The 27,438-nt window shown below is 48.5% G+C and overlaps 9 protein-coding genes across 9 annotated transcripts; 7 read left to right on the top strand and 2 right to left on the bottom strand.

The window, feature by feature from the left end:
• Positions 1-10: 10 nt before the first annotated feature.
• On the bottom strand, positions 11-2,065 carry SERLADRAFT_474202 (uncharacterized protein; the record flags this gene model as incomplete). The annotated part of the gene is made up of 5 exons (XM_007321336.1): positions 11-624; positions 675-743; positions 792-1,124; positions 1,187-1,908; positions 1,968-2,065. The coding sequence occupies 5 exons, from the start codon at positions 2,044-2,046 to the stop codon at positions 403-405; spliced, it is 1,425 nt and encodes a 474-aa protein (XP_007321398.1).
• A 335-nt stretch (positions 2,066-2,400) lies between these two features.
• SERLADRAFT_474199 (uncharacterized protein) lies at positions 2,401-3,028 on the top strand (the record flags this gene model as incomplete). Its single annotated transcript, XM_007321335.1, has 1 exon — positions 2,401-3,028. A coding segment is annotated over one exon (548 nt), but the record flags the coding sequence as incomplete, so codon positions are not given.
• A 265-nt stretch (positions 3,029-3,293) lies between these two features.
• On the top strand, positions 3,294-5,284 carry SERLADRAFT_474197 (uncharacterized protein; the record flags this gene model as incomplete). The annotated part of the gene is made up of 3 exons (XM_007321334.1): positions 3,294-3,578; positions 3,630-3,797; positions 3,852-5,284. 3 exons carry the CDS (start codon positions 3,460-3,462, stop codon positions 4,966-4,968), a joined length of 1,404 nt encoding a protein of 467 aa, XP_007321396.1.
• A 72-nt stretch (positions 5,285-5,356) lies between these two features.
• Positions 5,357-10,858, top strand: SERLADRAFT_451630 (uncharacterized protein; the record flags this gene model as incomplete). Its single annotated transcript, XM_007321333.1, has 13 exons — positions 5,357-5,497; positions 5,572-5,993; positions 6,347-6,738; positions 6,763-7,159; positions 7,209-7,378; positions 7,430-7,610; positions 7,664-7,874; positions 7,926-8,964; positions 9,019-9,257; positions 9,321-9,575; positions 9,634-10,170; positions 10,228-10,323; positions 10,377-10,858. The coding sequence occupies 13 exons, from the start codon at positions 5,357-5,359 to the stop codon at positions 10,539-10,541; spliced, it is 4,245 nt and encodes a 1,414-aa protein (XP_007321395.1).
• Positions 10,859-11,407: 549 nt separating this feature from the next.
• Positions 11,408-15,210, top strand: SERLADRAFT_440858 (uncharacterized protein; the record flags this gene model as incomplete). Its single annotated transcript, XM_007321332.1, has 22 exons — positions 11,408-11,543; positions 11,680-11,885; positions 11,933-12,030; positions 12,086-12,193; positions 12,247-12,333; positions 12,388-12,447; positions 12,501-12,738; positions 12,797-13,009; positions 13,073-13,201; positions 13,256-13,324; positions 13,374-13,455; positions 13,504-13,509; positions 13,566-13,618; positions 13,666-13,790; positions 13,842-13,928; positions 13,987-14,230; positions 14,285-14,408; positions 14,460-14,675; positions 14,740-14,797; positions 14,858-14,937; positions 14,991-14,998; positions 15,055-15,210. The coding sequence occupies 22 exons, from the start codon at positions 11,408-11,410 to the stop codon at positions 15,208-15,210; spliced, it is 2,583 nt and encodes an 860-aa protein (XP_007321394.1).
• A 427-nt stretch (positions 15,211-15,637) lies between these two features.
• On the top strand, positions 15,638-19,892 carry SERLADRAFT_451626 (uncharacterized protein; the record flags this gene model as incomplete). Its single annotated transcript, XM_007321331.1, has 18 exons — positions 15,638-15,674; positions 15,844-15,978; positions 16,385-16,483; positions 16,542-16,895; positions 16,952-17,055; positions 17,107-17,447; positions 17,509-17,957; positions 18,017-18,227; positions 18,291-18,402; positions 18,459-18,508; positions 18,556-18,610; positions 18,669-18,789; positions 18,850-18,893; positions 18,950-18,957; positions 19,010-19,132; positions 19,186-19,249; positions 19,304-19,414; positions 19,468-19,892. The coding sequence occupies 18 exons, from the start codon at positions 15,638-15,640 to the stop codon at positions 19,507-19,509; spliced, it is 2,460 nt and encodes an 819-aa protein (XP_007321393.1).
• A 305-nt stretch (positions 19,893-20,197) lies between these two features.
• Positions 20,198-22,343, top strand: SERLADRAFT_372244 (uncharacterized protein; the record flags this gene model as incomplete). Its single annotated transcript, XM_007321330.1, has 6 exons — positions 20,198-20,340; positions 20,711-20,879; positions 20,922-21,099; positions 21,156-21,368; positions 21,421-21,604; positions 21,827-22,343. 6 exons carry the CDS (start codon positions 20,198-20,200, stop codon positions 22,341-22,343), a joined length of 1,404 nt encoding a protein of 467 aa, XP_007321392.1.
• Positions 22,344-22,501: 158 nt separating this feature from the next.
• Positions 22,502-24,474, bottom strand: SERLADRAFT_417130 (uncharacterized protein; the record flags this gene model as incomplete). Its single annotated transcript, XM_007321329.1, has 12 exons — positions 22,502-22,574; positions 22,633-22,860; positions 22,926-23,107; positions 23,161-23,237; positions 23,296-23,393; positions 23,446-23,566; positions 23,625-23,687; positions 23,742-23,757; positions 23,814-23,881; positions 23,936-23,954; positions 24,015-24,067; positions 24,122-24,474. The coding sequence occupies 12 exons, from the start codon at positions 24,219-24,221 to the stop codon at positions 22,505-22,507; spliced, it is 1,095 nt and encodes a 364-aa protein (XP_007321391.1).
• Positions 24,475-26,210: 1,736 nt separating this feature from the next.
• SERLADRAFT_417129 (uncharacterized protein) lies at positions 26,211-27,346 on the top strand (the record flags this gene model as incomplete). Its single annotated transcript, XM_007321328.1, has 5 exons — positions 26,211-26,489; positions 26,544-26,865; positions 26,941-27,023; positions 27,082-27,106; positions 27,160-27,346. 5 exons carry the CDS (start codon positions 26,211-26,213, stop codon positions 27,219-27,221), a joined length of 771 nt encoding a protein of 256 aa, XP_007321390.1.
• Between the last annotated feature and the right edge of the window lie 92 nt (positions 27,347-27,438).

The following is a 27,438-nucleotide window of genomic DNA, read 5'->3' as shown; positions in this document are numbered from 1 at the left end:
CATTGGAGTGCCCTCGGGTTCGCACCAACTATACCATGGATAGGGGAATCAAAGCTTCTTCGAGCGGATGTGGCTTTACAAATTCAAAGAGTGCATTGCAATTGAATTGAGTTGACAATAACCAACCCCCATTTGATACGGCCGCTTTCATTGCAGATAAGCTCATGGCTATCTTCGGCGTGTTGATTCAAGGGGGTCTGCTCGTTGCTACACCTTATTCTGGCCCATGGGTCCGTGGAGCAATCTTGGGGTTGGATCATGTCAGGCATGCTAACATCCAGTCATTGTTTTGTAATAATCGGCCTAGCAGATGCAGTGTTATTCTGGCTGATATACAGTACCATTACATGAATAACCGTGCTTTTGGGGTCACATTCCCAGTAGTTCGAATTCTGTGAGTTTTCATTCCACCTCCATTTCTTCGACGTGAAGCCTTGGCCTCAGCTCGAACAATCCTTCAATTTCTTCCAGACTTTTACCACTCGTCTCGGGCATAAAAAGCCAGCAGATGGTGACGGTGAAGAGTGTCGTGGAACCGAAAAAGAAATATGGTCCGCTAGGTGAGGCCCGTAGAAACAGAGGGGCGGTCAACGCGACAGCGAAGTTCACGAGCCAATTTGACAGCTTTTACGGGACGTTAATGACAGCATGACACATCGGATAATAAGACCCACCTGTTGGACAGCACATGCTTTCGCACGGAGGCGGGTGGGTATGATCTCGCAAGCATATATCTTCCCAACCTGTTGAGATCATCAGTTTATCATTCTTATGCGGAGTATCTTACATACCACAGCCCAAGACCACGAGAAATTTGCCACGAAAAGATAGATTAGAATGATGACTGCCCATTGTGGTCCTTTACCTTCCAGATAGACGTCACCATCAACTTTACCTCCATGGCTCGCGTATAATGCCCCCACACCCATAAAACATGCCACCATGCCCAAACCGCCAGCTATCAATGGAAATTTTCGCCCCCACTTGTCTACCCATATCTGCGCAGGTATGGTGAATACCAGATTAATAATACCCGATACACCAGAAGCAAGAAAAGCGGCACGTTGAGAGGTGAATCCTGCTTGTGTGAAGAGGATCGGTGCGTAGTATAATATGACGTCAATCTAAGAAGCATGAGGGCATAATTAATGGCTAGTGCGTGAAGCTTGGGCGAGGTTTGACGTACCCCAGTGAGCTGCTGGAAAGACATTAAGAAAATTCCAAGCAAGGTGCGCTTAATGTATCGCTTTTGGAACATCTCGGAATACGATGCCCTCTTCTCGTTCTCGCTTTGTTCGAGGCTGTTCTGGATGCTTTGCAGTTCACTTTCGACAGAGTCACTGTCGCGCATTTTTTGAAGGACTTTTCTGGCGTCGTCGATGCGACCATGTTGAACAAGCCATCGAGGTGAGAATGGCATGAAAGCCATTCCTGACGCGAGGATGGTCGCCATACAAGCTTGGGCGATGAATGGGACTCTCCAAGCAAGACTATTGTGTATGTTAGCAGAAGCGTAGGCAACGAAGTAGCCAACCGCAATGCCGATTGTGATGAGCAGTTGGATCATGCACGCAAGGGCGCCTCTGATGTTTTGTGGTGCGATTTCGCATAGGTAGACTGTGACGACGGATATGCTCTGTCCCTGGCCTATTCCGGTGATGAGGCGAGCACAGATGAGGGCGGTAAAGTTACGTGCAGAGGAAGATATCACTGTGCCGATGATAACTAAGAGGGACCCGGTGAGGATACCATATTTGCGTGATATGCGGTCTGCGACATAACCGCTGCAAAGGGATGACAAAGCTGCAGAGAGCAGAATGGAGGCGACATAGACACCTTGGATGGTCGAGGTAAGATGGCCGACGGAATTACTGAATTGGACCATCTGAGTGACAGGGCCAATAGAGCCTGAACGAGTTAGACCGGTCAGACTGCGATTGAATGAAAGGGTGGTGGCAGTGGCTCACCTGTATCCAGGCCATAGAGCAGGCCGGCCAAGGAGGTGTGAATGGCGATGAGGAATATTTTGAGGGTCGCAGAAGGCATTGTTGAAGATACAGAAGGATGAACCCACTTTATAGTCCGGAACAATTTGAGCATGACTTGCGCTTGAGTCAGTCATGTTTCTGAGTTTCTCCGGGTGATAAGACAGTGTCGTAAAATGGAGGTCAAGAGCAGCATTTTTCCGAGGTCAGACGACGAGCAGCCTCGCGGACTGCGAACGCGACGGGCTAGCGGTACGTTGGCGGTATGCTGTGTTATGTATGAGGTGGATAGTAATAAGAGGTTATAGTCAGGGTGTCAAAGCCACAGTCAGATAAAGCCGGTGCACGTGAGATGCTGTCAAAGCAAGGCCACACAAGATGGTGGCTGTCAAGACAACTGTGTTGGTTGGACGACATCGAACGGTGGTCAGGACTGTGGACAGACAGCAGTGTTCTCTCTCGTCGGGACCCATCGGGTCTCCTTTTTCTTTACACGCCAAGGCCTTATCCTGGTTCCACCTCTTTCTCTTTCCCTTCACCCCCTTGACCGTTGTACTTTTTTTCTTAAGCTCCATCACGAATCAGCTTCTTGTTCTTTTCTTGATAGTCTTCCTGTCTCCAAACCCTTCTGCGCTTATCCAGCCAGCCTCTTCCAATTCCGACTTTGCATGTTCTGTTTATCGTCTTTCCTTCATCCCCTTCTCCGCTACCTGTTCTAATCGAACCCCATATCGCTCAACACCAAAAAAATCTCTCACCACGCTGGGCGTGTTATCACATATCAATATCTTCAAAAACGATGCAGTCCACACTTCCTCGCCTTCCGCAGCTCAGCCAGCCGCCTCGCAGAAGGGGTCCTCCGACCTCTCTTCGCATCGAAACCCCCGTACACAACCCGCTTATTGCACTCATCTCCTCAGAAGACACCACTTCTGCTTCTGCACTTTCCTCCCCTGCCTCTGAATTCGCATATAGTCCCCTCTCTAACTCCAGGAAGCCCCGCTCTCTCAGGAATCTCAAGGGCCTCTCAATCACTCTTCCCTCCGCTCAGTCCTCCTCAAATTCCCTCTCCTCAGTCCCCTCCGAACCTCCCAGTGCTTCCGACGCAGCTCACACCGACATGTACAAGTCACTTCGCCCGAGGAGACCTTCAGTTTTGTCTCTCCCTAATACTGCTATGCCTGCTCTCCGCAAGGAAGAGGATGGCTCCCCTACCATGCCATATGTAGACGGCCCCGTACAGATACTCCCTGGTATCTGGTTAGGCTCCGAAGACAATGCTCGTGACTGGCCAGGACTCCTCGAACGCCGCATCAAGGCCATTCTCAACGTCGCAAAGGAAGTGACATCCCCTTTCGACTCGGCGGCTACACAGCCTCTTCGTCCTTTCCTGTCCACACCAGAGCTCAATACCACCTCGGGACAGTCAAATTCCCATTATTATCCGCCTCACATCCCCAGCGGCAGGCCTGGTATGCACTACTTGAAGCTCATGTGGTCTCATGGTCAGTCAGATCTCGTGAACGAAGGATTCCCGATGGCCATGGCTTTTGTAGACGCTGCTCTCGAGCGCAATGAAGGCGTTTTGATACAGTACGTAATTTCAACAGACAGCTATTTTCTTGCCCTGACCGAGAACTACAGTTGCCAATGTGGTATTTCACGGTCAGCAACGTTTGTTATCGCTCTGGTCATGCGAGCAGCGGCCACGCGCTCTACCTCCGTCCCTCCTGAGGTGTGGCAGCTGAAAGGCATGCAATCTGCTTACGCTTTCGTCAAGGAGAAAAGCAAGTGCATAGGTCCCAATATGTCGTAAGCTATACCCGTTGTCCATGAATTAGTTTCATCATCTAATTATCGGCATAGCTTGATTTATCAGTTGATAGAATATGAGAAGACTCTCAGAGGTGGTCACGCTTCCCCTGCTTTCTCAGATAAATCATCTTTCATGGACGAAGACAAGGAATGGGATCGTCGTCGTTCTGCGTATGCAGACGACGAGGCAGACGATCGCGAAAACGATATCATGCAGCAAGAAGCCGAAGACCTCGATCGCGCGATGGAGGAACGCATCATCGCACGTAAGCCATCAGGCTCTTCTATTGCCTCTTCTGGAGTAGGCATGGGTGCCGCATGGAGAAATCGTTACGGCCGCAAACGTGCCGGCTCATCTGCAAGTGTTCGCACAGCAGGTAGTGTACTCAGCGAAGATCTTGTGGAGGCCGACGAAGAGCAGGAACTGCTGGGCATAGGCGGTGGTTTTGATAATGCAACTGAGCCGCGAAGAAGTCCGTGTCTATCAATGTCCAGTGAATCGCCTGGTGAAAGCGAGTCTAATAATCAACATCTGACACCTTTCAAACCTCTTACAGCTCATCGTGCATCCATCTACAGGTCGAGTTCTATGCCTTCGGCGCCTGCAACGCAGATCTCATTCAATATCCCGCCGCCTCCAGCTAGTGGATTCCAGCCAACGTTCAAACCTCCAGGAACGAAAGCGAAACGTCGACCCCCGCCTCTTGGTCTCTTGCCACCTGTACCACCATCTCCCGTTACACCCGTTGCTGTGCAACAAGAACCCCAACAGCCGCAGACGGCGCGTCTACGCGCCAGCACTGATGGCTGCAAGACTGCGTTACCGTCTTTCAAACACCGCCGACACCCCAGTTGGATCGCGTTTCCCCCTAAAACATCGCCGCGGCAACCTGTGGTAGCCACGCCGTCCCAGACGCTTTTCGTTTTCCCGCCCTCCCCGACCAATGCTATGATGTGCCTCAGAACGCCCTCTACGATGACTGTCACCTCGAATGTCAATACGAATACGTTCCCGTTCCCTGCGATATCCACACCTCGTGTTGCGACTGCACGTACTCATGGTCGCGTCAAGTCGTTTATCGGAGTGGGAGTATCTGCGGCTCCTACGACAGCATATTCGCGTGTTGATGCGCGTGGATGGGTAGGCCTGGAGCAACGGCCGAACTAGCGATAGTGAGCATAGGACTGTTGATAAGCCCATTCTGCTTGCCACGGTTTGATACGTAATTTGTCCCGTGTGTGTTATGTTTTGTTTTGTTCTTCTCTCTGATGTTCACGGACTGATGCTTTAAGCATTCTATTTACGCTGCGTGTGCTTTCTGTCCTCTTGGACTGCATTGTCTTTCGCATTTCTTGTAAGATTATATCATTCATCGCCTCTTTGTGCAGTTTCGATTCGTGTTCGTGTTCGTGTTCGTAGTAGTTTTATGCCATGTGTCTTTACTCCTGTTCACCAGACTGCGTGGCAGGCCAGTGAACCGAGTTATTGTAAGGCTGCGATGGGCTGATATGGCTCTGGCTGTGGATTGGGCAGAGGCGTGGGAAAAGTGCACCATATGTGGGCGACGCGTGTTTGCAACGAGGCATCCGCGTTCTTGTCTGTGGATTCGAAAATCTTGTTTGCATCTCCAGACTCTCTCCTCCTCCGCATACAGGGCGCCCTCGTTATCGCTGAGACTTTGCTGCAGGATATTCGCGTGCAATGGACCGCTCAACAAATCTGCACGACCACCTGTTTTCTCCTAGAGGATCCCCTCCTCCTGGTTCGCAGTCTCAACGTCCACTTTTTGCCAATAACCAGCCCCCGTCGTCTTCATCATCCCCAAACCATCTTGATTCTCTTTTTCAAAATCTAAATCAGCCCTTATCTCAACAGCAATATGGCCCTGCTGCAAATCCTTACGGAAATTCTGCTCCAGCCACGCCTAATATCTCTACTGCGAACGATGACGCAGCCTCGACAGGTTCTGCGCCGGCAATATCGTCAACAACGGACAGACAGAGCGCTCTCCTCTCTCTTCTATATACTACTTCCTCCTCGCCTGGAAGCATCAGAGGACCTCCTACTGGACCTCCTGCTCAGATGACTCAGCAGGTCCCCACTCCTCCCGCCTCATCCCAGAGATCGGGGCAGTCTCCTTCAAACAACAGTGAATCTCAAGGAAAATTTCTGCTAGAGCAATTAATGTCTGGGTAAGTTTTCCACCGATATTACTCTCACGGATTTGTGTACATGGTGTCTGCAACATGGACTAGCGCTCGTATACATGATGTTCGTACACGTATGCACGAGGACATCACAGCGAGTTCACCTCCTCATGTGTACTTATTTTTGCCCATACGAATGTTTGGGACTGTTGCAGCCATTCCTTTCCATCATGGCAGGCATGCCTTGCGTCCACCACGAGGCTGGTCTGTTCTGCCATTTTTCTTCGTCTTCTTTTTTACTTTCATCACCCGCACTCGTCTCTCTCAGCACTCCTTTCTTCTATGGCGACTTGGGAATATATCGATATGTTTTTTACTGACTCCTCTCCTTCCAACAGCACTTCGCGTTCTACCTTTCCTGACTCTCCGCCAGTCACCTTACCTCAGTTGGCTCCTGCTTCTACTCAATATGCACCCCAACCAACGGCATCGCAGATGCAGCAAGAAACGTACGCAAACTATCATGAAGGTGGTGGATACCTCCAGCTCGAAGAGTCGCAAGGATTGCAAGATCCGCAGATACAAGCACAGCCACCGGTTCAACAGCAATCCCAGCCTCAGCCTCAGCAGCAGTCGTCTCCATCCCCAAGTCGCAAGTCCATGTTCGACTTCGTCTCGCCGTTTGATGCGCTGGCGTCATCGTCGTCGACTGTGAAGAAGAAGCCTGTTCCCGCAGCGCCACCCAGTGCATCGAGTGGCAACGAGGATTCATGGACTTCGGCATCTCTGGGTTCGCTAACAAGCACCAATGCAGCCGATCCGAAGCGCAAGTCTGTAGAGAATTTGATTGAGCAACTTACGAGGACGCAGCCACCACCCCCTCTCCAGCCGCCATCTCCCTCCTATGACCCTTATAGCACTACGGACGAGTTTTCTCAGGTAGAAGTACAGCCTACGCAGCAACAGCAACGTCCGCCTCCTCTTCCACCTAAGCCTATGCGTGCGGCGTCGCCGAGGTCGTCGCCACCGAAGATGTCGGGGCAACAGCGCCCCCCTCAGGTTCGCTCGGTCGAATCCCCTGTAGGGCCCCAGCCTTTGCCCCAATCTGTTAGAAGAGATAAAGAAAGCTCCCCGGGTCCTCGTGGTCTTGGGTGGAAAGGAGAGGGTAAAGGGAAAGGTATCTCCAAGGCCAAGAGTCAATCAAGTCCTAGGTACACTACAATTCTTGTGAAGTAGCTGGTTTACTCACTGGCCTTGTAGCTCTCAGGCCCAAAGTATTGTGTTTGATGTTTCTCAGGCACTGGACGACATTCAGGCGCCCAGAGACGCCGTTAAGTCGACTGCTATCGCGCTGGTCAAGCAGGACGCGGTCTTTTTGCCTGGTACTACCATTGGCGCTACGCACTGGATTGCTTACGCCATGACGAAAGGTATGACCTACAATTCTCATGCTGACCTTACTGCTGATTACTGCCCACCAGGCCGTGTTCGTGTTATCTCACGATCCAGCGGTGACCGTACACTCCTTCAATTGCCGTCCCCCTTCCCTCCTTCTACCTCGGTCATCGATATGGCCGTCTATGGTAACAGGCTTGGAGGTGTCACTTCAGATGGTGGTTTTGTTGTTTGGGAATTGCCCGAGGTCATCACGGACGACGTACCGTGAGTGGTTATACGTTACTTTTACATACTATGATGCTGAATGCCTTTTGTAGTGGCAGACTCCTCTTGTGCGTCGTGCCTAGCGGAGATGTAGATTCACTGCAGTCCGTCAAGTGGCATCCTAAGCAGCCCGACACGCTTGCTGTGGCCTCAGAGTCCCAGATGTTCGTGCTTGATTTGACAGATGCCGCTCAGATTTACAGGGGTGAACCTTTGAGTCATGCAGACCTTCACCGCATTGCACAGGTTTTCTCTGTACCTTCGGTAAGTAACACGCGAAACTGTCGAAGGAAGGTGCTTACCCCTAATATACAGCGTCTCGTCGCATTCGATTTCGACGTCCCTCATTATGCGATCGCCACTATATCCGAAGATTCAACCTTGACTCTCTGGAACGTCCACGACAAACTGCCCTTCTGGTCCCACAAAGTTCGTGGAGATGATGTTCCGTCGTCGCTGACCTTCATCGACGATGGCATTGTGATTGGGAGGAAGAATGGAACTATCTTCCAGCTCCTCTCAGTTATCACCAAAAATGTCTTGTCGACTTTCAAGTTCGTCAATGGCAACAGGGAAGATCCTGAGATGTTTGGACACGTCAATTACGACTCGAGGATTCAGACGCTCTGGGTTGCCAATAACCGCAGGGACAGTCTCATCGCTCTCAAAGTTGGCTTCGATGTCTCTAGCTCTCCTTCTGGGGAGCTAATTCGTGGAGGTTACTTTGAACAGACCGTTGAGTTCTCTGGCCCTAAGCCCACCATCCACTTCGTTATTTTATCGGCAGACGCCGATCCCACAGGTGATGAAGCACACGCGGCCTGCATCGCAGCTAAGGTACCTCCGGGTGAACTTGCTTTAGTTGCTTTCTCTGTCCACTCTAGTGGTGTGGACCAAGTCCTTATTAGAAAAGAGTGGTTTGACACCGCGCTTATGACCGCGCCTTCAAAGTTCCCTCCTTACTCTCAAGCTGCGGTCGCTGATAAAGCTCCCCGTCAACATCAAATTCCGGTTTCCAGCGGCATTAATCTGTCGAGTTCTCAGCAGGTCACTCAGACCATTGTTCCGGCGAGATTAAGGACACCTCCCTCTGAAGAGGTCGAAGGCGATACAGCACGTGATGAAGTTCGTGTTCCTGAGACAAAGGGCAAGGCCCCCAAAGGCAAGAATGTTGCGTTCAGAGATCGTGATGAGAACGGAAAAGAGAAGGAGAGGGAAAGGAGCGCCAAAAGCGGTGATTCGGCGTCTGGTGATTCGGTCCTTACCCAATCTCTTGCGAAGGAGATTAGGAAGAGTGAGGAGAGCTTGCATACACGTATCGGCAGGCTCATTGGGAAAGAGATGGACAAGCAGCGTGAGTACTTTTGGATATTTCGCTATATAGTCATTGATTCTGACTCGCGATTAGATCAACGATTGGAGGAGGCCCGTGCACATGAGCAGGCGGAGGACTTTACTCGCCAAGAGAAGATTTTGAAGCTTATCTCGACGGAACTCACGAGGAATACAACTCGTGTTGTCGAGATGGCTGTTAAGGCTGAAGTGCAGAATTCTGTTCTCCCCGCTTTGGAAAATATCACGAGGACGGAGGTTAGGTCGGCGCTCAACGAGCATGTGGGACGAGGTCTTGCAGAATTTATACAACAGGTGAGTCTCTCATCTTATACGATTTTATCATATCATTGAAGGTATTTTCCATCCGTCTGATAGAGCTTGCCAAATGAAATTGAGAAACTGCTTGTTCGCCCTGACATTTCCAACCACTTTGCTAGTATCTTATCATCCAACTTGAATCCTCTCATTGAAAGATACGTCAAAGATGTCATTACTAAATCATTTGTACCCGCGTACTCCCAACAAACGTCGTCGATGCATCAAGAAATCATCCGGGAGATGCGGACTGAAATTATGAGCGTTAAAAAAGATTCTATTGCTTATCAGACCGAGACTGCCCGCAGTCAAGAGGTATGTCTCGCGCCATTTATAGCCACGTCCGTAATGCTGACAATTTGACTTCCCTTAGTCTTTGATTAGAGATCTTGAACACTCGGTTAGAATGCTGTCGGATCAAGTGAAGTTCCTGACTATGAATGCTTCTGCTGCCATGGGGCCCGCCCACCACCGCTTACCTCCAAGTGGCTCCCCAATCCCTACTGGGCCCAGCCTTGGACAAATGAACCAGATGAGGTCACAGAATCTCCCCCCCACCTCTCAGGCGCCACCTCCTTCTTACGGTGGTCAGCCTTCGTATCAACAGCAGCAGCAACAGCAACAGCAACAACAGCAACCACCTTCGATGCACGGGTCATGGTTCCCCTCTGGTATCGCTGCACCTCAGGCGTCTCATCCTGTCGCGCCTCCGCCCCCGCCCCCACCCCTCCCGAAGCGCACACCTCCGGCTTCAACTGAAGAGTGGGATGATACATATCTCGCCGTCTTGGGTACCCAGGATCCAAGGCAGCTGCGGGAGCTTCTTTCACGATCCAACCCGGAGATCGTTATGCCGATGAATAGTCCAGGACCTTTGTCGCAAGCTGTCGTGTTGACTCTTTTGCACCGCGTAAGTTTTGCACAATGTGAACGTGTGTGTCTATGTAACTCACGAATTTCCTTGTAGTTGGCGGCGGCTGTTGGTGAAACCCCGCCAGTTGATGAAGGCTTCAAGTCTGCGCTGTGGTGGCTGCAAAGGACCGCTGCAGTCTTAAACACCAGCGTAAGTGTTCTGTCGATGCCACCATGTACTTTTATTAACAAACGCCCCAATAGGACCCTCTTATCGCTCCCTATGTTGCACGTGTTGTGCCCAATGTTCAAGGAATGCTTAACTCTACTAAGCAACGACTGGCGATTCTCCCTGGCGGATCTCAGCTCGTGGACTCAGCAAGAGCAATTACTGATATTCAAGATGCATTAAACCGTAAATCCATGTGAAAATATGCAAAATCCTATGGCAGATAAGAAAAAAAATAGATCGTACAGCTATGTGGTATGAATGTTCTCGGTCTTTGCTCCTCGTCCTGATGTTTGAAACGTTTCCTTGCGACGACTTTTTGATTTTGATTTTCACGATTTTTACGTTTTGCTTTCTTTGTTGTACGTCTTGATGACATCCAATCAAACTATTTTTTCCATTGTAGTACTTGTACTTTCAAATTGCGACAGTAGTCAATGTGCGTTGATAAACGATGCAATCTTGTTTTCTAGTTGCTTCTGACCATGTGTTAAATGGATTCGGTTAGCTGACAAAAGCTGCTGGGAAAACGGTATCTCCTGCTAATCTCCTGCCATGAGGAGGGAACGTGCCCAGTGATGGGTCTGGCCACTGGCAAGGTACAGGAGGACAGCTCGCTGAAACGCTTTGTGGTAGCCAGTAGTACTACAATACCTGTACAATGAGCTTTTCTGCGTTGCTTTTGGCAAGGGTGTACCGCCGTTTGCGTCACGATCTGTATTCATTCGTGAATTAACGGCATGTATACTGCGGGCGCTACTTATGATAATTTTGGGACCAGCGTCTCAAAGAAGCCCAGTTCACGTTCTGCGCTTGAAGGGGAAATGTGTAAAGGCATGTGCATGAATGAGCCGCTCTTCTCTGATCCATATCTTCTCTATGCCCTTTTGCCTCCTGTCAGTGCTACCAGGATTCGGAAAACTCTGCCACTTGGAGATCGCCCTTAATCCTCGAATTGCATATTCCGTCAGACCTTCAATCGACTGGAACCCATAGTACGTCGACATAGGCGTCAAATTAATCAATCTCATACACAACTTCAATATAAGCTTCAGTACTATCACCAATGGTCAGTACCACGTCTCCACTAGCCTTTGCCGAAAGGCGTTCTCCAGGAAAAGTCGGAAAGAGGGTCGTGGCATATACCAACGCTTTCAAGCTCACATGGGATGTGGGGAAAGTCAAAATACATCATTATGACGGTAAGCTTCTGAAACAATCACCTCAATAACTCTCAGTTATGAATTTGATGTTGGGTTGATGTTTGGGATGGTCCCAGTCGGTAGGAACTCTATTTCACAACTTGACCGAGCCGCCTTTTAACATCTGTTCTTCAAGCCATATCTCCGCTTTTCGATCCCAAGTCGGGTGGGAGTGGCGAATCAGCATTCACAATCGGCTCACGCAAGGGTATGGAAATCATTACTCGCCTACAGACGGAATCACGTCCAGACCTGTTTCACCCCCGAGTCGCATTCGATGGCAAGAAAAATATATGGTCCACCCATCGTCTCAATTTTGTTAATGGAGGTGACAGCGAAGAGGTGATGTATTTCACCTCTGACAACTCCTCCAGCTAATATTTCTTCAGTTTCACCTGCCTCTTAACCGTATGGATCCCGACAACCCCAGACCAAATCCTAGGATGGTATCCGTCAGAGTTGTATTTGTAGCCATCGTCGACCCTCGGTAACTTAACGTCCTTTCCGGTTTCTCTTTTCGATTGCTGAATATACCAAACCAGTGTCTTAGAGCCTCTCGTAGCTGGAGCCGTTAAACGCATAGAGCCAGATGGAGAAATTGCCACAACAATTAACATGCTGAATGTCTTTGTTCGGGTGTCTCCTATCAGGTTATTACAATTTCGAGCACTACGCCATTGCAGCTAAGACTGATTTTTCCCAGCTCGTGGCCGCATAATGCGCGGGCTTTTTTCGCCAATAATGTCTGTACTTCAATAGACGGTCTACAACTATGGCGAGGTTATTTTCAGTCAGTACCATACTGTTACATCATGTCTGCGCTGATGCCATAGCTGTGGTACAGGAGCGTACGTCCTACTCTCGGAGGAATGATAATTAATGTGGACATATCCGCCGCCGCCATGTGGGTTCCCCCTTCGAAACAGGGCATTGCAACTATGCTGAAAACCTATTCAGTATTCCCCCAAAGCGTTCTCTTTTACCTCTATGTGCTGAGTACCTGAAGCTGAGAGAACCAAGAGCCTTGCACAGACTCAGAGACGAGCAATTTTTCGAGCTCAGGACGTTTCTCAAAGGACTACGGGTATACATTGACCTTCCAACTCACAAAGGAAGATCTCGCAAGATTGAAGATGTCGTCAGGAACGCTGGAAGAATTACATTTGAAAGAGGTATTACGACTATTACCATAGCGGTCAGTAGCCCCTTCAAAACCCTCGCATCATCCTAAGCACTTTGACATCCCATTTCAGGAACATTTCCGACAAGCGCACCAAAAAACTATTCCTCTAGACGGTTTAGGTATTAGAGTTGGAAAAGGTGAAATATTCCCGCTGGAGGTTTGCGTAACAGCAGAGGCCCAGCTATACAAAAAAAAGCTCAGCCCAGAGCGAGTCAGCCAGATGATTTCGTTCTCTCCTGGTAAACCCGAAGCTAGATTACGGGCCATTCGAGATGGTTGGGATGTCAGTAGCCTTTCATCTCACTGATGCAGTGGTTCGGACTCTTTCATGATATTTGTCTTCCAGCTCCTAGATTACGAAAATTCAGATTATGTGCGCAATGCCGGTATCCGGATATCGAAGGAGCCCATGAAAGTGACAGGGCGTATCCTACCTCCGCCAAGTATACAGTTCAAAACTTTACAACAGGCAAAGGTACGTCTTCAATATCACTTGTGTGCCGTCTGAGCCTACATAAAGCTTTTCTAGGAACCCGGCGTATGGGACATGATGGGGAAGCAATTCAAATATCCAGCAAAAATAAGCAGTTGGACAGTGGTATGCATATATTTGGCCATACTAAGTTATAAGTTAAGTATGATTTCAGGTGAGTTTCGCAGCTGAAAGAGCGACATCAAGTGCGCTACAACAATTTGTCTCGGACCTGACCAAAGTCATGAGAGAGCGAGGTATGTATGATCAATAATTGAATCAAAGTTTATTCTGATTTTTGCTAGGAATGAGTACTAAAATTCCTACACGACCGTTATAATTTAATTGATTTAATGTCTTTGAATAGTGGTTTCAGATCCTCATGATATCGCCATAGGACACGAAGCGAGGGTCGAAGAGGTAAGAATTTCGTTCGACTAGTAAATAATAATAACTGACGTGAATAGAGCATTGGAAGAGCTGGTGCTGCTGCCAAGGCTGTCTTCGTACTTGTGATTTTGCAAGAGAATGCTGCTTTGACATATCAACGAGTCAAGCGATTTGGTGACATCACACAGGGTGTCCCCACTCAGTGTGTGGTCAGTTTCATTATTTATTGCTGATTATGTTGTTCGACTAATAGTAATATATTTAAGAAATGGGTGTCTCACAAATTCAATCGATATGACACTCGAAAAATGAATCAGTATCAAAATAACCTTGCGCTCAAGTTGATTATATTTATTCATCGGCGATGGATGTGTTCGACTCATGGTCGTATGTTACAGGATCAACGGGAAATTGGGTGGGATCAATAGTGGTCCTACCAATGAGGCCATGACCCAACTTGCAGCAAAGCCTACCATCGTACTAGGAGCCGATGTGAGCCATCCAGCTCCTGGAGAAGGTTTACGGCCCTCCACAACATCCCTTGTTTCCTCATGTGACGCTCGTGCACTCCAATATGTAGCCTCAGTGCGTATACAGAGATCTCGCCTCGAGATTATCCAGGATTTACGAGAAATGGTTGGTGTAAGTGTGATGTTTAGGTTGGAAAGGGACTATACTAATGTTGACCGTGCACAGCGTGCACTCACTGTATTTCAAACAAAGACCACAGTGCTTCCCAGACGAATGTTTTTCTATCGCGATGGAGTTTCCGAGGGCGAACTTCACAGGGTGATTAATTACGAGATCAATGCTATAGGAGGTAGGGCTTCGGAAACTTCGTTGTCTGTTTAGATATTTATTTCGGCATCAGAGGCTATATCGAAGGTTTATGGCGCAGCGAGGAGTACTTGGCCTGCTTTGACTTTCATCGTCGTTGGCAAGCGACACCACATTCGCTTTTTCCCTCAACCACAGGATGCCCACACTTTTTCAGGCAACTGTCAGGCTGGTTTCGTCGTTGATAGTGATATTGTTCATCCAGTCCATTACGATTTTTATCTTCAATCGCACGCTGGTATCAAAGGAAGTGAGTGATATGTTGTATCCACTAGGTGCTTGATGGTTGACTGAACACAATTATCAACCAATAGCAAGCCGGCCCAGCCACTATATCGTTCTACGAGACGACAATGGTTTAAATGCTGACGCGTGTGTAGTTCTGTTACTCTGATATGCAACCTTTCACTATTATTTACCTTTACTTTGTAGTCTTCAAGAGCTTTCGTATGGTTTGTGCCACGCATATGCCCGTGCGACACGCTCAGTATCTATTCCCGCCCCTGTGTATTGTAAGCGAATTCGTGTTATCACAATTACCGCTTCTAACCAATAGCATATGTAGACGCAGACGTCTGTGCTTTAGATGTTCTACGGCCATGCATCTTATGCTGACGCTGCTTTTCTAGCTTGTATGTCGAAGGGCCAAGTTCCATTACGATCCAGCCTGGAATTTTGAAGACAATGTTTCTGTTCATTCCGACGATGGCCCCAGCCTTCAAAGTTTCCAAGATCACTTTAGCGATATCTCGCGCAGCCTGGAGAACTCAATGTATTTTTTGTGATGAGGCTATGGTACCATTTCATTTAATCTGCACAGGGTAGTGGACTAGTGTCCTGTTATGGTATAGAAGTATTGGGTTCTGTCCCTCGTGTGATCTACGAATGGTCCGGTTTGAATATTCTGTAGCGAGTAAATCAGTGTAGGACTAGTATGTTCCCTCGAACAACGTGTATCAGAATATTTGCTGTCCTGTCCTGTCCTCGGATCCGCCCCAGTAGGAGATCGCTGGTCTAAATTGGGCCGGTGACGAACCGGGTCATAAATACTGAACCGAATTGGGTTGGCATGTGTGGGGTTTACCCACGGATATACGAACACAAGTGAGCCGTGCTGCATGCAGGACACCCAGCACGCAACCACCTGCATTCACCTTTCACAGATACTTAAACCCACACCATTGCTGCCGTTTCTCTATATTCGCCGTCAAAATGACGGACTACGAGCCAAGGCCCTCGACTGACCAAGGTAGACACGCTTTTTGACAGCGCTTCAGCGCATATACTCACCATAATATCTCATACAGAGTCTGCACCCCTTTTGCGCGATTCAGAGGCTGAGAATGAGGAGCATCGAGAACACCAAGAAACGCAACGACCGCGCCCTTTTGCAACCCGCATAACAGAAGCCGTTCAAGAGCCTCTCACCGGTTTCACAAAGGTGCTCCTTGTAGAAGTCCTCATTCTTCTCTTGATAAGCTCTGTCTTCATTGGTCTCTTTGCTGGAGCCCAACACAAGCTTAACTTGCGAGATGGTGGAGGTGGAGGTGGCGGTGGTCGCGAACCTCTTCCTGGACCTCCTCAGACAGTCACAGTCACATTCGTGTCAAGGACCACCGATATCATCATCTCGCCGACCACCACCACAGCAGTATCTACCGCGATATCTACCACTTTCGATACCATCACATCCACTGAAATATCTACCAAGACTAAGACTGCTACCGAGACAGACACCTTGACCTCCATATCTACTTACACTACCACACAGATGAAGACGGAAACGAAGACGCACACAGAGACAGAGACAGAGACAGAGACTACTACCAAGACGCGTACAGTCATCATAGGTCCCGAGCCAACAGGTCCTCCGTCTCCACCTGATTCACCTTCTCCTCCTCCTCATGTATGAACTCCCAACCTTCTCGACATATACGTTGCTGATTTAGTTACAGGAAGAGGCTTGCTTCACTCCTGAATGCGTCGTCTTGGCCGCGTCTATACTTTCTTCTCTTGACACTGAACAGAATCCTTGCGACAACTTCTACGACTATGCCAGTATGTACTTCATCCTTCTTATCAGCTTAATGACATTAATCTTTGCGTGCCTTCTTAGATGGTGGCTGGCTCAAGTCTCACCCCATACCTGCCGACAAATCTAATGTCGGTAACTTCGAGATTGTTGCCCAGGAAAATAGGCAAATCATCCAAAGCATACTGGAAAGCAACATGGAAGTGGATCCTTTGTCTAGCTCTTATGATGATCAACTCCTGGACAAGCTCCGCACCTTATACAAATCGTGCATGGATGAACCAAAGCTGAACTATATTGGGCAAGAACCGTTGCAGCGTGTTGTAAATACCGTCAAAAGGTTCTTCAAGGGCAAGAAGAGCGCAGCTGCTGCCACTGCCCCGATTGCAGGTCCAAACCAAGGTCTTACAAACTCACTCGCTTTCTTGCATTCGAGAGGTATATCATTTTCGTTCAATAAGCTGTGGAGTTGACATTGATACAATTTATGCAAGGTGTGAATGCCTTGTTCGAGTTTTATATCGACGGCGATATCGGTGTTGACCCCAACTACATGACTCTGTGGTTCAATCAACCAAGCTTGGGTCTGCCTGCTAAGGTGCCAATTTTGTGTCATTTTCTTTTACATTATATCGACATATCTTTTTAGGAGTATTACAAAGACCGATCGGTAATAGAAGTCTACCAAGACGTCGTCGAGCGGCTATTAATTTCACTCAACGGTGAAGGAGACGCTACCGAAATTTTGTATCCCGTTCATGAAGATGGCATCGTAACTTCATCCTCTCAAGCGGTGATGCAAGTAGAAAAACTTGAAGACACAGATCATGTTTGGCCTCCCTGGCCCTGGCCACCGTGGGAGGGTGACGATGATGGGGATGACGGTGACCACGATAGGCCACTTCCTGAGGATCCATTGCACAGAGCTCACGAGCTCGCAAAGAAGGTGGTCGAATTTGAGGCTGAGATAGCTGCAGCATCTCTTGATCTGTATGTTAAAGTCCTATCTCCATTAGAACGTTTCTCTGAGTTTATCAATTGTCTTTATCAGTGACTTGCTCCAACAAGATCCATTTGGAACATATAACCCTGTCAACATCAATCACCTCAAGTCCGCGTTGCCGCAGATATATTTCCCCGACTACTTTGCAACGTTTACCCCTCGTGCCTTCCCTGAGCGTGTTATCATTACTTACCTCCCGTACCCCGCGTCTCTTTCGCGTATTTTGTCGAAGACCTCCTCTGAGGTTGTAGAAGCCTATCTTATCGTACGTGCAGCGCTGGAATATGGCCCACATCTCGGCATGTCGACCGAGGTTTGGCAAGCAACGCGAACACTCCAGGAGACATTAGGTGGTATTAAAAAGGGTGCTGTGGGCGAGCGCTCGGAATTCTGTACCCAGAAAGTCGAAAGTGCCCTTGGATTTGCTTCAGGCAGATATTTCGTCAACGAAACCTTTGGAGGAGACTCAAAGAAAAAGGCTTCTGATGTCATCACTAGTATGTATCACTCTCATACTTTAATCTGCCTGCGATACTGATCTGTGCGACGTTTGCAGACATCATTGAAACATTTGAAAGCTCTCTCAAGCACCTTCAGTGGATGGACAAACAATCTGCCAGAGCTGCTGCTGAAAAAGCTGAGGCCCTTCGCGTCAAAGTTGGCTATCCTCTTTCCCCAAATACTCTCGATGCGAAAGCTATCGTGGCGTATTACTCTCTCGTCAAGGTACACGTAGACACATTCTTTGACAACATGATGAGTGCTGCGTCAGTATATCCCATTTTCTATTTCTGTCCAGATTTATGGATTTATTAATGCGTGTTTGATAGTTCGAGCGATGGGTACAAAATGTGGCAGAAATTGGGTAAACGGAGAAACCTTGACGAGTGGGAGATGTTTGCGTCTACTGTCAATGCGTATTACAATCCTCCGGGTAACGAAGTGAGTGGTGGTTCTATGTGTTTCCAGCAGGAATTATATTTACACGTTAACTAAAGATCGTGTTCCCTGCTGGAATACTGCGACCTCCTTATTTCTCACAAGAATGGTACGGTTGCACCTCGCTAACGAGGTGCCCAACTGATAAAATCACAGGCCTGGATATCTTTCCTATGGTTCTTTCGGGATGGTAGCAGCACATGAATTAACTGTGAGTCGCGTATTTTGTGCATATTGTAGTCGGCTGTCTTACAAAGGAACGGAATAAGCACGCATTCGATTCGTCCGGTCGCTTGTATAACCAGCATGGTAAACTCGAGGAATGGTGGACTCCTGCCACGAGTGAAGAGTTCCAGAGTCGACAGGATTGTATCATAAAGCAGTATTCTTGCAAGTCATCCTCCTGTTTCATTTACATCATCAGTGACTAACTGATAGCCACTCCCACAGCTTATGCGATATATGACGGGAAAGGTGGTTTGGTACACGTAAATGTAAGTGTGTTCTATACCGGCCGCAGCAGGCTGAACTAATCGGTTTTGTTCGATAGGGAAATTTGTATGCAGACATTGTGCCGTCTATTTTCATGCACTGACTGACGTATGAACAGGACTTCTGGCGAGAATATCGGGGACACTGGTCTTATCCAAGCATATCGTGCATGGAAAGCCCAATATCAAGACTCATATGATGCTGGGAAGGAATACCTTCTTCCTGGCATGGACTACACGAGGTAAGTTACCCGTGATCCCGTAACCAACGATCTATATCACATCCACATTTCAGAGAACAACTATTCTTCATCTCCTTTGCACGAACGTGGGCGCAGAACATCAGGGAAGCTGCAGCCGTAAGTGCCTCTTAATTTGGCTAGTTTTCTTGATTGATCACATCGGAGTTATAGGTGCAACGTGTTCTCACTGATCCCCACTCGCCAAACCGATACCGCGTGGACGGGACGTTGTTCAATATTCCAGAATTCGCCGAGGCATTTAAGTGCCCGAAGGGAGCCAAGGTACGGCTCGATTCACCTCGGCTTGTAACTTATTAACCACGTGTCTTTCATAGCTCAACCCTCCGCCGGAGAAGCAGTGCATTTTCTGGTCATAGGGATGGCAGGATGGACGCTGGATAGACATTTGATCTTGTGCAGTCGTGGTTGTTTGTACGGTTGCACGAGTTTCTTGTATAGTATCTATTGAAAACACGATATATGTACCTCCTGGTTTTAATTGTCACATACAAACTAAGACTTGATTGACGCTAGCCGTTGATTTATTTTAGAGGACGCCCTTTGTACTTGGGACGTCATTTCCGCCTGTCCGCTCGATGGCCTGTCGGATTGCCAAAGCCAGTGCTTTGAATGCAGACTCGGAGCTGTGGTAATGCTCAATAAGAAGAAACAATGTAGTGGAGATAAAGTCCTACCGATGGTGGTCATTCTCTCCCCTCAGGACATCGACATGGAGGGTTACGCCGGATGCAATGGCAAAAGAGTAGAAGATGTGGGGGATCATCTCTGTGGAAAGATCACCTATTTTTTCGCGTTTGAGACCCAAGTCTGTTACGCAGTATGGACGGGAGCATATGTCAATGACTGCTCTGCTGAGGGCCTAGACGGGGTTATAAGAAGTGATATAGTTGAGGAAACCCAAGCGCTCACTTCGTCAAGAGGGGCAAAGCCAGTTCCGTATCGGCGGATGCCACGCACTTCGCCCAAAGCTTCCTTGAAGGCGGTGCCGAGTGCGATAGCGCTGTCCTGTAAACGACGAAATCTCTGATTGGTTTATGGAGTGACATGGACAACGCGATGATTGAACTCATCTGCAGTGTGATGGTCGTCGATCCAAAGATCACCTTTGCACTTCATCGTCAGCGACATTCCGCCGTGTTTTGCAAGGGCATGGTACATCTGGAGGTATGGCTCAACGAGATATGTGGGTAAGCGGTTCGTATCGCTGACCTACATGATCCAAGAAACCAATGCCGGTGGATATGTCGATCTGCTGTGCATTTGCAGAGCCTGGGGCGCAGTCGAGGTTTATTGAGACATCGATCTGGGTTTCATTTGTTTTTCTCGATAGCGTTGCTGTTCTTGCAGCCATGTTTCGTGACGGAGCCTTATCAAAGCTGGTATCTAGAAAAGATAATGACACGGCCCGCCACATCCGCCTGGAGGTAATCATCGGAGGGCGATGGCAAACAAGACCAAACACCCGCTTATGGCCTCTTGCTTCGTGCGCCATCCGTCCATTCGTCTTTTGGTCGGGGCACGTCCGCGCCAATTTATCAGACAGCCCGTCCATCATAGAAATAGTTACAGAAACATATTCAGCTTCTTTCGCAAAAAGCAAGAGTCAGGAAATACACACACCCCACCGGTTCTCAGCGAAGATGATCTGTTTCATCCGTTCTCCAACTCACCATTTCCAGCCGTGAAAGCGCGCGGGCAGGTCGTCCAGTCCTTGGCGCCTTGTCCAGTCTGTGCTTCAACACATGACCTTTTGCACCCACACCCAGAGGCCCAGCCTCGCGCAGTCAGCTTCGAATGTCCAGACTGTGGATGGCCATCGCATTGTTCAGAAGAACACTGGGAGTTGGATGAGGAGCACAGGAAGTACTGCTCAAGGCTTAGGGAGGTCAACGAAGACGAACATGATCTTAGAAGTGGAAGAAAGATGCACGAATTTCAAATGCCTGGTATGATTCGGACACGTTTTCCATTATAACTCATTGCACTGATTCACGTCCTGCAGGGCCACAGGCATATGAAGAGGCTATCTCCTTCGCGAACTGGGATGTCTTCTGGTACACGCGTGGTTTCCCTTCGATGGATACCGAGCGTTCACGGCGACACGCGAGCAAACTGTTGACTTACCCTCTGACAATAGGTTCTATTCTACATCAGAATAGCGGCCTGACTTTGAGCAACCAACGCGTGACTCCCGAGGGAAGTCGATCTCTGGCAGGTACGCCGTCGCTGACACGTTCACTTCCACCCACGCGCTAATAGTCAGATAGCTCTTCGTACTACTTTACATGTCCCTCCTGGTTCTCCCGATACGGAAGAAGCAGGAGCATCAAAACCTCAGATGCGCATCTTTATCCTTGGAGCGCGGGCAGAATCATCACTGCCGCCACACGTATGGGAACAGCTCTGCATGCTCTTCCCTTCGTGCCATTTCCATCTTCACTTCATAGGACCGCAGGTATCCTTACCCAAGCCACCGAACGCCTCACCGTCGAAGCCTCCTGCTGCGTCGAATGATTCGACACCATCGAGCGCAACCTCAGAATCTGAGACACAGGCAAGCGAGAACGAATCGTCTGATGCTCTCAAAGAGGCTACAGAAGAAAAACCGGTTTACCTGCCCAATGTCTATGAGCCTCCGACTCCCGCACCTATCGCCCGCCTGAAGCGCACTAGGTCCTCGATCGAGTTGTTCGGCGTCCCTTCATATACCGTTCCTTACACTCCACAGCTCACTATCACCGGCATGCAAGCCACCTATATGGAAGTGCATCAACAATTCCAGGATACTTTCGATCCCTACACCGATCTTTTCGTACTTTTCTCCCCCGGATTTGGATTCCCCTCGCCAAGTTCTGTTTCTGAGCTAGATGGCCAACCTCTGTTGCAGATAGCTTCTCCAACAGAGTGGGGACCCGTTATTCCTGCTCTTTTGGCGACGCGATGCCCGATTTTCGTGACAGGCTTCTCTCCTGCCGATGTTGAGAGGGACATTCGCTCGATCGAGACCGCTCCAGAAGTTGCGGGCGAGTTTGACTGGGTGGTCACTCCCGGACCGAACGCCTTTGGAAGTGAAAAATGGGAGGTGGCCGATTTTGATCCAAGGGTCATGGTAAAAACGAATTGGGGAGTGTGGGGTATTAGAGGTAAAGGTAGAGAAGTCAGGGAGAAATCTGGCTTTAGCTTGTTTTAATTAGACCAATGATAAGGCACCGCTCAGACTAATATAGCAATTGAGGAACCTGACACAACATTTACATTTCACGCAATGAGTGAACGCTAGTTGTATCAACAGTTTTTATCCATTCCTTTCCGAACTGCAAACCATGAAACCATATTTGAGAAAAGGATAACTTAGGACGCAGGGCAGTTGCTATCGGAGTAGAGAGTAGCATCACCAGGGCCCGGCTGGATTGGGTTGCATCTAAGAGAAAAGACCTTTAATATGCATTCTACATCGCGTGTCATGGTGTATGACTTACCCTGGGAGCTTGGCAAGAGGGGCTCCATTAATTGGCTCGTTGACGACGGGGCTAACTTTGCAAGCGCCAGCGATGGAAGCACTCTGGACGGTTAGGTAGGAACAAGCCTCGGTGACACCGCTTCCAGTTTGGTCGTTGGGGTTGTTGCAATTATCGATGGCGTTTTGGAGAGCAGTCTGATCCCAACCGTTGAAGAAGTCACCGTGCCACGAGTATCCAGTGGGGTCGCTATCAAGTAAGGTCATGAGCTTTATGAGATAGTGGTACTCAACTACGACGGCATAATGGCGTACCCAGTAGCGTAGACGAAGGGCCAGCCTGTCGAGTTATCCCAACGGCTGGCGAAGGAGTGCACGTCCCAGGTCACCTCGTAGAAGAGTTTCATCATGTAAACGGGATGGTCGCTGGGACAGACACCGTTGTCCAGCCCGGACAGGAAGGCCATGTGAGATTGGTGGTCAGCAGAGTCGAGGTTCTTTACTTGCTTGTGAGACATGGCGGTGACACTGAGAGGTAGAAGGCACTTACGACACCATCCCAGCATGCAGGCATGTGGATGCGAGCGTTGAAGCCAGCCTCACAATCTGTGTAAGGGAAACCGTGGCCTATGTTCGGGCATCAGCGCTGCCGCCTGAGACCAAAAACAAAATGATGATAACTGACCGTCGTAGCCGGTGGAGTTGGCAGTGTCGTAGCGCAAGCATGACCACTGGATGGCCCGCTCGGCAAGTTCTGCTTGAGATCCTTGGCCTTCAGGGTATCTGTCGCGCAATGAGTCTTGGTCTTTATTTTGTATGACGAGACTTGATTTACTTTTTGGTCCTCAGCGTGGGGTCACCACTGATCATCCTGAAGCCAGGAGGGAATGCCTTGAGGCCAGGTCCGCCATTGCTGACGTCTCCGTTACCACGGTTCTGGTAGTAGACCAAAAGACCTAAGAGAAAGTCCATGAATGGGATTTTCTAGCTCCTGTTATATTTCGTGAGATTTACCTCCGTTGGAAACTTCTTCGAACGTCCCGTTGGTGGGGTCCTTGAAGTACAACTTGGGGAACCCTGTCGAAATTTAGAACACGTTCACCGCAACAACAACAGAAGAACGATGGTTACAGTAATTGGAGAGATCCTATAACACGTAATCAGAAATGAATTACTGTGACTTGGTAAGTAAACTTTACATACCTGGGTCACTTCACAGGACGTGCACGAAGAGGCACGGAGAGTGTCGTATGTATTGTTAGGAGCAAAGTCTGAATAACGAAGCGTTCATGTCCTATTACTACTTATACTGAGGGCATACTAACTGTTCGCTCCGTGCACCGTCTATATCATGATACGTTATGATCAACACGGTTGACGGGCCTATATATTCACGGTACTCACGTGTACATGATTAGAAGGGATGATTCCGGGTGAAACAATAGGATCCACACGTTCTGTGAAGCATCCGTAAGCTCAAGGCATGATCGTAGCTCCTCAGGAAAATATACCTTGCACCAATGGAGTAGTGCAAGCAACACGGAACCACGCGTGTGCTGACCCAGAGGAAAGAAGAGCGACGAGAAGAGGTGCAAATACAGAGGACAGCATGTTGAGGCGATTAGTTATAAGTGCAGAGTCCTTTTATGAGGTCGACGGATCTTTGCATTATCCGCTGACGACCATCTCCCATCTCTCGTGCCTTTGATTCATGCCACAGTAATGAAAAAGATGGGGACTAGAACCTCCAAGATCGGCGAAGTAGACTGATTTTGAGAGTACAGATCCCAAAGTCGGATGGGAGAGCACAGATGCGTTGAACAAGGCAAGTTAGCGTCCCTGGATATCAGCACGGGTTGCCAGATGTCGATACGTTCCAATTCTTGTGCATGTGGAGAACGAGGGGGAAAGCCGGAGAACAACCTTCTTCTCCCTTTTGTGCAAGTGCCAAGACTAAATCACGCACGACGGCTTTTCATAAATTCCACGAAAGCGCTGATTGATTCCATGAAAGTGATGACTGGAAATGGATCTCTCCTCCTTGAGCATTGGCCACGATAATCATAATCACCGTGGAATGCACAACAGCTGACCAGCTGGATGGCTGCAAGCCTTCATCATGGGGTTGGTTTGAGAAACTCGAGGTATTGCTGTCAACGGTGATTTTGAAGTCACGAAAGACTGGATAGTCTTGGCAAGCATGATCATGACCAATTAACATTTACACTCTACTTTGGTCTCTGTTGAACTTAGAATATATTTATGTGAGACGACACTGAGACGACGCACATTGACACTGTAGGCTGCTTGCAGCCTGGGCGAAATTTGCTCAAGGCGGTTGCTAGACACCGGGCCACCTCATTGCCGTGGTGATCCCTGGGTTTGCACTTGGAGATTGGGAGTGTCGGTTGATTTCTACCTGTGTTTCACAGAACCATGTGTATAAGGAGAAGTAATTGTAAGGAATCATTTTGGCATGATGTTATAAGTTTAGGTGGCACTTGCCGCTACTAAGGGATTAGTAGAGGAGGATGAAAGTGGCGGTTGACGTTCAAGTTACTCGCGACTCACGACGCGTTTTTCTTCAAACTTCAAGCTTCAAGCACGACAATATTCACTGACATGTACAGCTCAGAAAGGGTTAATGTGAGTATCAATGCCTGTTGGTTATGATATATGATAACCTGGACCGCTTCCTTCTAGAACATGCTGACAAGCATGCACTTTAACTAATAACTAAAATTTCGCTGGATTTATTTTTCAGTCATTAGTCAGGAGGCATTAAAGCGATTCAGTAGCTCATCATTTTTACCTCAACGTATGTAGTATCGTCAAAAGTGGACAACATATCATATCATACTAACGTCTCATTAGGAACTAAAGCTTGCGGATCTCGGGAGCAGAACGATCACGATGATGTTTTTGATCTTAGGATAATCAATCACAATGGTCGAGCGGTACTGGGAATGCCAGAAAATGCCAGCGAAATTTACAGTACCAGTACCCATGGGGAATCTCCCCCATTGACAACCATCACCTGTGAACTCACAATCTGTCAGGTCATCTTTTCTACCGCATGACCTTCTCTGGACTCTTCCCCTTGTGCCAATGCGAGCATACCACCACCTTATACACGACAAACATGAGACGCCTCAAGGGGAAGCGTAGGGTATTATCCCAGTATTCCCTGTAGATCGACTTACTTCTCCGGTCTTTGATGTTACGCGGTATTCAGGCATCATTCAACTTACAACAGTCGCAATTTCCTTGGTAAAACCCTCCCCACTCCGCTGCCACTGGCACGCCTGCTCGTTTCATGTGGAGAGCCGAGCTTCCATTTGTGTTTCGCCTGGTTTACACCACAAACCGAGATCATTGATAGAATCTGTGCAACCGATTTACCAGGCCATTTCGACACACACCCTTGGTTTTTTCTCATATGTTTCTGGATTGGCATTTTGTTGAGTCGAAGACCGCATGCAGTCCAACAAATTGATTTAAGTGGAATTAACGACTCTTACATATCCTTCAAATAGCACCCTACTTGGTTGCCTGGGACTTACATCGGACAATTTCTCAACTGCGCTATTCTTGTTCATCATGTTCAGTCTTGCAGCTCTATCTTTACTTGCTCTTGTTTTGGTGAATGGGACCAACGCATCCAACTCAAAGCGTGGTTTGGCGTTCGCCGACAACACCAATCCCACTGATATCTCGGTAGCAGAAAATACCGAGGTTTCTTGGGTGTATGACTGGGGAACTACTCCAGCCAGCTACATTGCCAGCTCTGGCCTCCCTTACATCCCTATGCAATGGGGTACAAGCGGTGTGGAGAGTTTCGCAGCTACTGTCACATCTCAAGGCGCTAAAACTATATTGGTGCGCTGCTTTTAATGAGTTTGTATATAATGACAGCGTTGATATCATTGACAGGGTTTCAACGAGCCAGACCTTAGCTCGCAATCCAACGTCGATCCCTCTACCGCTGCTTCCTTATGGACGCAGTACATCCAGCCTCTCAAGGCCCAAGGTGTTACTCTTGGTGCCCCTGCTGTGACGAACGGTCCCACAGGCATCCCATGGCTCCAACAGTTCCTCGGAAACTGTTCCAGCTGTGACATTGACTTCGTCCCGTTACACTGGTATGGTGAGGGTGTTAGCAATTTCGAGAGCTATGTCGAACAGTTCCACTCGACTTTCCCTTCTTACCCGTTGTGGGTCACCGAATTTGCTTCTACTTCCACTAATTCCACCGGTTTGTGTTTTTGTGGTACCGCATTTTTCACCCGTAGCTGATTTCATACACTTCGCTCGTGCGGCTGGAAAATAGACGTGGAGACTTTCTTGACTGCGGTCCTGACTTGGTTGGATGCTCAGAGCTATATCACAGGCTATGCCTGGTTCGCCTTATTCGTGAGTTTCTTTTATATCATCATCGTGTTTATGCTCAGCCCTGATATTTTTATTTCAGCGTGACGACGGCACCAGCTACTACAGTACGTATCTCCCTTGTACATCGTTGCGATCTAATGTGACCGGTCACTTCCAGGTCTTCTCAACTCCAGTGGCCAACCCAACGCTTTGGGCACATCCTACTTCACTCAGGCCTAGTGACTCGTCGAAGACAAATATCAGAAGCTTAGGTAGAAAAACCATAGTTTCACGTTCGGTGTATTTGGTGTGTATTGTACTACTATTCCCGGAGAAGAAAGAATTAAAATACGCGCTGTGGGCATGTATATCTGACCTGCTTAAGCAAAAAGACAGCGTGGGTGTGAAGGATTAAAACAGAAAATACTGGGTTTCCGAGTGTGCTCCTGGGATAAGA

Source organism: Serpula lacrymans, assembly GCF_000218685.1.
Source record: "Serpula lacrymans var. lacrymans S7.9 unplaced genomic scaffold SERLAscaffold_11, whole genome shotgun sequence".
NCBI classification, from domain to species: Eukaryota; Fungi; Basidiomycota; class Agaricomycetes; order Boletales; family Serpulaceae; genus Serpula; species Serpula lacrymans.
Note: the sequence above shows the minus strand (reverse complement) of the source record. Positions and strands in the feature narration are given on the sequence as shown.